This window comes from Penaeus vannamei, chromosome 8, assembly GCF_042767895.1.
Source record: "Penaeus vannamei isolate JL-2024 chromosome 8, ASM4276789v1, whole genome shotgun sequence".
Classification (NCBI taxonomy): Eukaryota; Metazoa; Arthropoda; class Malacostraca; order Decapoda; family Penaeidae; genus Penaeus; species Penaeus vannamei.
This window is the reverse complement of record NC_091556.1, coordinates 7,986,629-7,997,759: the sequence shown is the minus strand read 5'-3', so window position 1 is coordinate 7,997,759 and position 11,131 is coordinate 7,986,629. Positions and strand designations below refer to the sequence as shown.

General features: G+C 36.6%; 1 protein-coding gene across 1 annotated transcript in view; it reads right to left on the bottom strand.

Moving 5' to 3' along the window:
• LOC113799992 (glycoprotein 3-alpha-L-fucosyltransferase A) overlaps nt 1–11,131 on the bottom strand; it is an 18,383-nt gene that overhangs the window by 1,234 nt on the left and 6,018 nt on the right. The window contains exons 3-6 of the mRNA XM_070124002.1: nt 10,594–10,768; nt 5,535–5,707; nt 2,246–2,371; nt 749–874 (exon numbers count right to left, since the gene is read on the bottom strand). Coding sequence (XP_069980103.1) covers nt 749–874; nt 2,246–2,371; nt 5,535–5,707; nt 10,594–10,768 — 600 coding nt within the window. The remainder of the gene's footprint in view (nt 1–748; nt 875–2,245; nt 2,372–5,534; nt 5,708–10,593; nt 10,769–11,131) is intronic.

Here is an 11,131-nt window from a genome sequence, read left to right as displayed (position 1 = left end):
CTTGGGTTTAAAGCATTTTTTTTTCTTTCTTTTTTTTGCATTTTTTGTCAATGAAATGGGTTTTCTTGGGTATTAAAACATTTATTTATTTTCTTTATTATTATTCTTTTTTTTTTTACTTTTTTGAGGGGGGAGGCAGTGGTAGCTCTGTTAATAAAAAAAAAAATTGGGGGGGATATTCAAGCGTTTTTTTATTTATCTTTTTATTTGTTTATCCTTTTTTTTTACTTTTTTTGAGGGGGAGGCAGTGGTAGTTATGTCAATAAAAATGGTTTCCTGGTTGTTAAAGCATTTTTTTGCTCTCTTTTTTTTTTGGGGGGGGAGGCAGTGGCAGCTTTATTAATACAAAAGTTAACTGGTTATTGTAGTATATTTTATCTATCTATTTTTAATCTATCTATTTTTTTTGGGGGGGGGAGGGGGGCTATTATAGTCTGTACGATTGTTTGTATTTTGCAATAGCAAGTGAATTTTAAAAGCATTTTTTTCTGATGAATTGTAAACCAATGATAAAAACAATATCAATGTTAGTAACAAAAATGACAACTATAACCAGAACCACAAAAATAACAAAAAAAACAACGATACCAACACCCAACGTAAAAATTACCTAAAAACAAAATCAACACATCAACAATTACCAAACACTTAAAAAAAATCCCAAAATCAAATCAACACCCATTACCACCAAACAAAACAAAACAAAAAACAAATAAACAAAAATCACTTTCTTTTCCTTAACACTTACAAATCCCTACCACTGGGAGGCCTGCAGTTCGAGACAAACCAGGCCACCAGTTTTCTTTTCCCGGTTGCGTGGTTCCTGTACGTCGGATACGCGTGTGGGTCCTCGCGACGAATCACCGTGCCGTATCTGGAATGGAGGAATGGGGGGGGGGGGGGTAGTTGGAATGGGCTGGAATGGGAACGGGGAGAGAGGGTGTCGGTGTGGTTCGATTCTCTGTTTATTTTTATTGTTTTTTTTACTTTTTTCTTTCTTTTTGTATCTCCTTGTTATCTTTTTTCTTCTTCTTCTTCTTCTTTCTTTATCTCTTTGTTTTTGTTGTTGTCTGGCTGTCAGGCTTTCTCTCTGTCTCTAACCCTCTTTCTCTTTCATTCTCTCTCTCTCTACCGACCTATCTATCTGTCTGTCTGTCTGTCTGTCTATTTATCTATCTACTTATCTATCTATCTAATTATATATATACATATATATATATATATATATATATATATATATATATATATATATATATATATATCCCTCTCTCCCTCCATCTCTCCTTCCATGTCTCGCTCCCTCTTTTTCTCCCTTTCTCCCTCTCCACATCTTGTCTACCTCTCTCCGTTTTTCCTTCTCCCTCTATCTCCCATCCCTCCCTCCCTTTCCCCCTCTCCCTCTCCTTCTCCCTCCCCTCTCACCCTTTACCCCTTTCCTTCTCCTCCTCTCCACTCACTCTCTTCACTCATAAACGGTTTCCATTTCCACACAACTCTAAGGGTGCTTCCACACTAGTGATAAAACAAGGTGGGAACATCAAACACCGCTAAACAACGGAATGGGTTAGGGAGATGATCGAGGGTGCTATGCAAGGCTATGATAGAGTAGAGGCGATTGGGTTTGAGATCTCGCATTCCCTTTAAATATAGTGGGCGTAGGTACATGCGTCACCTTCACGGGGCGGCGCCTCTTAAGTGCAATTTTGGGCGTGATATATCTATGGTACCAAGAGCGATGTTATCAAGTTTACTGATATTACCCAATGCAATTCTTTTCAGCAGAGTGTTGTACTTTTCTTACTTTTTGCATATGGCTTTTGTTAGGAGAGAGGGAGAGAGAGAGAAAGAGAGAGAGAGAGAGAGAGAGAGAGAGAGAGAGAGAGAGAGAGAGAGAGAGAGAGAGAGAGAGAGAGACAGATAGAGAGACAGACAGACAGAGACAGAGTGACAGACAGACAGAGACAGAGAGACATACAGACAGACAGACAGACAGACAGACAGACAGACAGACAGGCAGACAGAGAGACCAAGAAGAAAAAAGAGAGAGAACAACAAAGAACGACACACAAAGACAGAGACAGACAAAGAACGACAACAGCTAAAGACAAAAAGAGAGACACAATTAAATACACAAAAAATATATATATATATATATATATATATATATATATATATATATATATATATATATATATATATATATATATATATATATAACTGAATCACAGCCCAGCAAAGAACTTACGAATTGAGAAAGTCGGAATCCAGTCTATACGTATACGACCAGTTGAACACGTGTCTGAAATCTGCAATGTAACCCGGGTAGGAAGCCGACTCCCTGACCCACAATACGTAGCGCGTGTGGGGACTCCTGGAAAAGAAGGAGGAGGTAGAGGTAGGAGGAAGAAGAGGAAGGAGGAAGAAGAGGTAGGAGGAGGAGGAAGAAGAGGTAGAGGTAGGAGGAAGAAGAGTTAGGAGGACGGAGGAAGGAGGAAGAAGAGGTAGGAGGAGGAGGAGGAAGAAGAGGTAGAAGGAAGGAGGAAGAAGAGGTAGAAGGAAGGAGGAAGAAGAGGTGGAAAAGAAGGAGGAAGAGGACGTGGAAAAGAAGGTGGAAGGGGATTATGAAGGAGGAGGAGATAAGGAAGGAAAAGAGGAGGAGAAGAAGAAGGAAGAGGAGATGTACGAATGGGTAGAGGAGGAAGAAGGAAGAAGAGAAGGTGGGGGACGATTGGGAGTAAGAGGAAAACAAAAAGAATCAGCAGGGTGATGGGAAGAGAAAGAGAGAGGAAGAAAAGCAGCATAAGGATTAGAAGATGAAGTGAAGAAGAGGGAGAAGGAGGAAGAGAGAGAAGAAAGAAAAATTATTAATAACACGACAAAGAAATAAAATAAATGAATAAACAAAATATAAATCTGCAATAATTAATTAAGATAAAAATGGAAATAATAATAGTGATAATGATAACAGTGATAATAATACTCAATGATAATCATAATGATAATGATAATACGAACGATAATAATCATGATAATGGAAATAACCATAGCAAAGAGGATAATGATAATGATGGAGATAATTATGATAATAATGACAATGATAACAATAAATGGTAATAATTATAATGGTAATTATAATGATGATGATGATGAAAATGATAATGATAACGATAATAATGATATTTATAGTAATGATAATGATAATAGTAATGATAATGATAATAATAAGAACAAAAACAACAATTATGACAATCATAATAATAATAGCAATCATAAAGATAATCATAACAATAATGTTAATGATGATAAGAACAATAACAATCATTATTATTATTATTACCATCATTACTATTATTATCATTGTTGCTGTTGTTATCATTATCATAATAGTGATGATGGTAACAATAAAAATAGTAACAAAACAATAATAATGATAATAATAAAAAAACAATAATAAAAATGACAAAGGCAAAAGCCATAATCATAAGAATAATAATATTAATAACAACACCAGCCTCACTTACAGTAATAACAACAGTAACAACAAAAATCATTGCTTCCCTTATCGCAAAGAAAACAAAAGTCTTTTCAATTCACATCCTGCTTATAAATCACACATACACACAGAAAAAAAACGTATATCTTACGCCATTTTTCACACATTTTCAGGTCCACGTTCCACTTCACAGCTCCTTATGTATTCTAAGGTTTCGGTTGCACAAACACTGTGGTTTTATGCATTTAAGCGTTTAAACTTAAAGGTTTTATTATAGATTATGCATTCAAGCGCCTGTGATGGTTCACCACCCGGAGAGGTACGTCGCTAATGCGCGCCCAGGTACACTTATGTGGACTTCTGCTTGCGGCAATCGTGCATAAGGCATTTAATTATGACATTGCGCATAGATATGAGTTCGTGAATGTTCAAGGAACGTTTTTATACCAATATCAGGAAAAAAATTATATCACCGTGATTTATGACGAAATATTTTGTGAAATATATCTAAAAAAATGTAAGTTTTGTGTCCTTTTACACACGAAATATGCTTCGATCGAGACTCCCTGGTAATATGTTTTAGTTTACGAGGTAATATGTACGTATATCACATACGAAGCACTAATGTTTAAAAATAGCCTCATAAGTAAGGATTGAAATATTTCCGTTACATTTCGCTCAACGGTCGGTACATCACAGCAGGGGGCAATTTGAATTGATTTTAAATTGGTATTTACCGTTGTAAAGACCAATTCAATACGAATGTTACCTAAATGTCAGATTTTTGAACTTCGGATGTATAAGCGAGATACAGATTATTTCGTGTTGAAGATGATAGGACTCAGTAATACCTGCTCTGAAATAAAGACTATATGGAATTTTGAGCTCGGTTGTATGCATAGTCTTCGTCTGGCGTTCCGAAAGCTATCGCATCCGTTTCGTGCGTTCCCGATAAAAATGAATATGTTTAGACGTTACCGTAAGTCTTCGGCACCATAAATTGGCAAATATCCCACAACACCTCGGCGTCTGCATGATTTTATGCAGTTCTTAGTAAAGATAATGGGTGCAATGGGACTTTATGATTAGGATGATTTTGTACTAATGCATTTATTTTAACTTTTCAGACGAAAATATCTACTTTTATGAACAACGAACGAAAAAAAATTAAATACCTTTACAGAATAGCGTCCCAATTGAAATTAAAATTCCTATTGACTTGGTAATCATTGCATTGCAAAGCATTTTTTTTTAAATGAATATTATTAGATTCAGAAAAATAACAGAGATGACGAACTTTGACAAGGGGCCAAATACAATACGCCGTGGCTCCGTTATTTTTTTTTTTTTTTTTTTTTTTTTTTTTTTTTTTTTTTTTTTTATCTTCGGTACATCCCAACTCTCGTAATTTTAATGCGATTCAAATGCAGTTTGTTGCTTTCACTAGAGCCTCGGCGTCCTAAGGCCGTGTAAATAGCCGAATTTTGAATTTTTGCCTTAATCAAAAAATAATAATAATTTAATGTTGAAAAAAATCAAAAATAGTTCTCTATGTCAAGCTGTCCCCCGCCCCAAAAAAAAAGGAAATTCAAAAATCGGCTATTTACATAGCCTTAGGCTAGGGTTGATCTAACACAAGTATATTTGGGGGAATATTCAGTAAAGAACTGTGATAGTTGGAATGTACCGAAGACAAAAAAAAAAAAACGATTTTTTTTCGACTTTTTGGGGGGTGCCCTCCCCTATGGAGGAGCCACTTTAAAATTATATAAGAAACGAAGCGCAATTCTATACTCTATATCACGCAGAAACTGACACACACACACACACACAATGTGTGTGTGTGTGTGTGTGTGTGTGTGTGTGTGTGTGTGTGTGTGTGTGTGTGTGTGTGTGTGTGTGTGTGTGTGTGTGTGTGTGTGTCTGTGTATGTGCAGCATTACACACATAAAAAAAAATTAAAAAAAATAAAGATATGCAACATATCACACATACAAAAAAAATAAAAATAAAAAATAAAATAAAAATAAAAAAATCTCACCGTATCCTGGGCAGCGACAGATCCCCGGACCGCGAGTGCCAGAGCACAGCGTCCACCTCCATCAAGGGGAACATCCTCCTGTTGCTCGTTGCAAAGCAGGCGTCCACTTTGCAACCCGCCTCCTTGAAGATGTCCCTGCCCTCGCCAAACCCGAAGTGCTTGTCGAGATAGGCCTATAAGAGAAGGATTGATACGATAGGTCTAGATTTCAAGAGGAAGGATAGGTCTAGATTTTAAGAGGAAGGATAGGTCTAGATTTTAAGAGGAAGGATAGGTCTAGATTTTAAGAGGAAGGATAGGTCTAGATTTTAGGAGGAAGGATAGGTCTAGATTTTAAGAGGAAGGATAGGTCTAGATTTTAAGAGGAAGGATAGGTCTAGATTTTTAAGAGGAAGGATAAGTCTAGATTTTAAGAGGAAGGATAGGTTTAGATTTTAAGAGGAAGGATAGGTCTAGATTTTAAGAGGAAGGATAGGTCTAGATTTTAAGAGGAAGGATAGGTCTAGATTTTAAGAGGAAGGATAGGTCTAGATTTTTAAGAGGAAGGATAAGTCTAGATTTTAAGAGGAAGGATAGGTCTAGATTTTAAGAGGAAGGATAGGTCTAGATTTTAAGAGGAAGGATAGGTCTAGATTTTAAGAGGAAGGATAGGTCTAGATTTTAAGAGGAAGGATAGGTCTAGATTTTAAGAGGAAGGATAGGTCTAGATTTTAAGAGGAAGGATAGGTCTAGATTTTAAGAGGAAGGATAGGTCTAGATTTTAAGAGGAAGGATAGGTCTAGATTTTAAGAGGAAGGACAGGTCTAGATTTTAAGAGGAAGGATAGGTCTAGATTTTAAGAGGAAGGATAGGTCTAGATTTTAAGAGGAAGGATAGGTGTAGATTTTAAGAGGAAGGACAGGTCTAGATTTTAAGAGCAAGGATAGGTGTAGATTTTAAGAGGAAGGATAGGTCTAGATTTTAAGAGGAAGGATAGGTCTAGATTCTAAGAGAAAGGATAGGTCTAGATTTTAAGAGGAAGGATAGGTCTAGATTTTAAGAGGAAGGATAGGTTTAGATTTTAAGAGGAAGGATAGGTCTAGATTTTAAGAGGAAGGATAGGTCTAGATTTTAAGAGGAAGGATAGGTCTAGATTTTAAGAGGAAGGATAGGTCTAGATTTTAAGAGGAAGGATAGGTCTAGATTTTAAGAGGAAGGATAGGTCTAGATTTTAAGAGGAAGTAAAGCTATGGTCACACTAGTCTTCTCTGTCTTGGGATCCCTAGACGGGGTAGGCTAGATCAGTAGCAACTCGAGGAGGTGTCATTATGTCTGATTAATTTTTGAGGAAAAAAGTACATGGGGTTTATTTTGATGACGTCACAAAAGTAACGGATGCTTTGTGAATATGGTCGATCAATTTGGTCTCTTCAATTTTCCAAAAAAGGATGGAAAATAATGGTTTTAACGGTTATATTTTCACTGAACAATCATCAAAGCAGACGCCATGACACCTCCTCGGGTACAGCATTTTATAAATACCTCGACATCCACCTAACCAATAACCTCTCCTTCAACACACATCGACTTCATCAATAAAGCAAACGGAACACTGGGGCTTCTGAGGAGGAACCTACACGACTGTACACCTGACATCAAACATGTAGCTTACAACGCACGTGTACGACCAATACGAGAGTACTGTGCGGCTGTATGGGACCCTTATACTAAGCACAACATTGAGCAGGTCGATACTAGGGCTGCCAGGTTTATTAAACACAATTACATACGTACACCTGGTATTACATCTCACGCAAAAAGAATAATAATAATAAATAAAATAATATGGACCTGCTCGAGACACGAAGACAAGCACACAGACTTACAATCATGTACAAAATCATAAACAACCTTATAAACATCAACAAACACGAATACTTACAAGCAGCACACTCACGCAACACAAGGAACTCACACACCAGTAAATTCGTCACATACCACACTAACACTAACTCTAACAAGCACTCATTCTTCCCACGTACCATACGCGAGTGGAACAGGCTCCCCCAACACATAATTGAAACTAAAACACCCAACACTTTCACAAACAAACTAAAACAAACATTTAACACTACAAACACCTTCACAAACACTGACACTTCCACTTACACCTTAATCCTTCCTCCACCCCCCCCCCTAGCAACCAATCACCAATATGCTTGTTATACGCTCATTATGGCCCTATGCATTACTATTGAGATTGAGATTGAGATTGAGATTGTGTGTCATTTCTGAATGCAGCGTGACGAATGTGTCTGTCTCTCTGTCATGTCATAAACGAGGTTCTCTTTGTGTTCCTTTCGGTTTGTTTGTGTTTGTCACGGATCGTGTCATGAGTAAAGATGGTTATAGGCCTATGTAGTTCGTGTGTGCTATGGTTTCTTTCTTTTGTTTTCAAGCCCTGTTCTTTGTCGTTGTTTTTCTTTTTTACTTTCTTTTGATTTTATTTTATTTTTTTCTTTCTCTTTTTTCTTTCTTGTTTACTTTGTTTCTCTCTTTCTCTTTTCCTTTCGTTTCTTTTCTTTTCTTTCTTTTCTCTTCTTTCTTTCATTTTCTCTTCTTTTGTTTTTTGTTTTTTCCTCGCCCTTTTTTTTGCCATGAGCGTGTACATATCACAATTTAAATAGAATATACTTCTCTCGCCCACGTATTTTTTTTTTTTAAGTATATCCTCAAACTCCATTAATGTACACGCCATGAACGTCTTGGCATGTACACATTTCCTTACCTTCTTGCGATTCCATTAGCGTGTGTACATCACAAGTGTACATGTCACGAAAGCCACGGTAGTATGTGCACATTTCTTTTCCTTCTTGAATTTTCATCAGCGTGTGTACATCACAAGTGTACATACATCACGAAAGCCTCGGCATGTGCGTATTTCCTGTCCTTTTGGGGTTTCCATTTACGTTTGTACATCATAAGCTAAGTACAAGGTGTGTGTGTGTGTATGTCCTCGACCTATATCCTGAGAACCATCGCCTCGGTTTTATTTTATGGGCGGTGAATTAAAGATGAAAGTGGATCGTGCATGCTTCATGTGGATACATTCTCCTGCTTCGGATATCAATTTTCGTGGATGTGTGTTTTAAGCGCTGGGAATGTTTGTTGGTTGTTACTGTTGTTGTTGTTTGTGTTTGTTTTGGGGGTCTTGTTATTGTTAAGTCTGTTTTTTTTTGTTTGTTTTTTTTTTTTTTTTGCTTTATTGTTGTTAGTGTTTGTTTTTGTTTTGTCTTGTTATTGTTTCTAATGTGTTTTTATTGCTGTTAATAATGTCTTTGCTTTGTTTTTTTGTTTTTGTATTCTTTGGTTTGACAACAAAGATTTTTTATGCTTTATATAATTTCAATTGGAATAGGCTGAAGACAGTATGGATCTTAAAACTAAAACCATTATCGTTAAATTCACAATAGGAATGTGCAATTTATACTGCAAATGAGTTGGTATAATGCTTTGATGATAGTTCATCGCAAAATTTAATATATAATATATTGTTTCAAGCATCATTACTATCTGTATTTCCAAAAGTATTACTGCAAATCTTACACATCATACTTGATATTTAATATCTTTAACGCAATGCCAACACCTCAGTGTTAATATTGCAGTATAAAAAGCAATGATACAGGTGGTTAGGTGAAGTGAGGTGGCTGTCTTAAATACTTTATTTATGCAATGTGTTTTAAGGATATCCTAGTTTCCACCATGTCTATAAAATAGAGCTTGTAATTATGATATTTTTGATATACAGACTCAGTAGAAAAGGCGTGAATGAGAATGCATATCTTTACAAAATACAAGAGATGTATTTAACCAGTTTCTGATCTACGCCAGAAATATTTCCTTGTGTATTTCTCTGACAAAGATGTTATATGAAACCGTCTAAATACACCTCTCTGTATAGTGAAAATTTCCATTCTCCTTCTTACCTTTTCTACATCTGCCACAGTGAATACGCTTCATAACGCACACAATACCCCACGCTCCCCTAATATAACGTTGAGTGCCTTTTAGTTATAGATAATTATTCTATTACTATGTATTTATAACAAAGATATTATATGAAAATGAATATTTCCATTCTCCTTCTTACCTTTTCTACATCTGTCACAGTGAATACGGCTCATAACGCACACAACACCCCACGCTCCCCTAATATAACGTGAGTGCCTTTTAGTTATAGATAATTATTCTATTACTATGTATTTCTAACAAAGATATTATATGAAACAGTGAAAATTTCCATTCTCCTTCTTACCTTTTCTACATCTGTCACAGCGAATGCGGTTCATAACGTACACAACACCCCACGCTCCCCTAATATAACGTTGAGTGCCTCTTAGTCATAGATAATTATGCTATTACGATGACGGTGGTGTATCTTGGGAGGCGGTAACACCAGAACGTCCTGAGGTAACAATATTGATGTGTTTTATATGGGTTGGCGGGTCGATCTGGTTGGCAAACAGAGATAACGGTATTGGAACGAAATAATTAATGACCGGGAGAACACGACGACATATTATGGAAACATTGTTCAGCAGTGTGCATGGCGCGATAAGTAAACGACGAAGGCCAAGACGAAAGATAGAGAGAGAATTTGAGAAAGAGCAAGAATTGGAGAAACAGAGGATGGGAGACACAAAGTGAGAATCGAAGTGGGACAAACAGATGATTAGAGAGACGGACCGACACCCAGAGAAACAGACCGAGAATTAGAGAAAAAAGCCCGATAATTAGAGAAACAGACCAAAAGAAAATAAAACAAACTAGAACATTAGAGAAACGGGCCAAGAGCGAGAGATACAAATACGAGAATTACAGAAACAAGCCGAAAATTGAAACAAAAACACCAATCGAACACAACCATACACCTACATAGACAACACCCAACGCATTTACAACACAGAACAACGCGCAACACAGGACAACAACCCAAAAAAGGAAGAACAACATCCCCCCCCAAAAAAAAAAAATAAATAAAATAAATAAATAAATAAAATAAAGTTTCCAAACTCACGTCATTCCAGAACAAAATTTTCTTCAGAGGACGCTCCGTTGGGACAAGTTCTTCTGTGTCGGTTGCATGTTCTTCCGAAGCGTCCGTGGCTTCCGGTTCTGTCTCGTTCTCGCGTGTTTCCCGTTCTTCTGTTCTTGCGAGGACGTGAACGGCTTGCACAGGGGTGTAGGATTCTCTGCGAAGAACAGGGGAATAAATTATCTTGTATTATTATCATTTATTTCGTATGCATTTGTTTGTTTTTATTAATTTCTTATTTGCTGTTTCGATTATTCATTTATTTGTGTATTTATTTTGTTTTCTTTGTATATGTTATTTATTTGTGTGTGGGTTTGTAGGTGTCGGTGTACGTGTGTTTGTTTGTGTGTATGTACGTCTGTTTTGTGGGTTTGTTGGTGTGTATGTACGTCTGTTTTGTGTTTTTGTTTGTGTATGTGTGCTTGTGTGTATGCGTGTGTTTGTTCGTTTTTGTATGTGAGTATCCGTGTGTTTATTTGTTTTTTGTATGTGAGTATTTATGTGTGTACGTGTGTGTGTG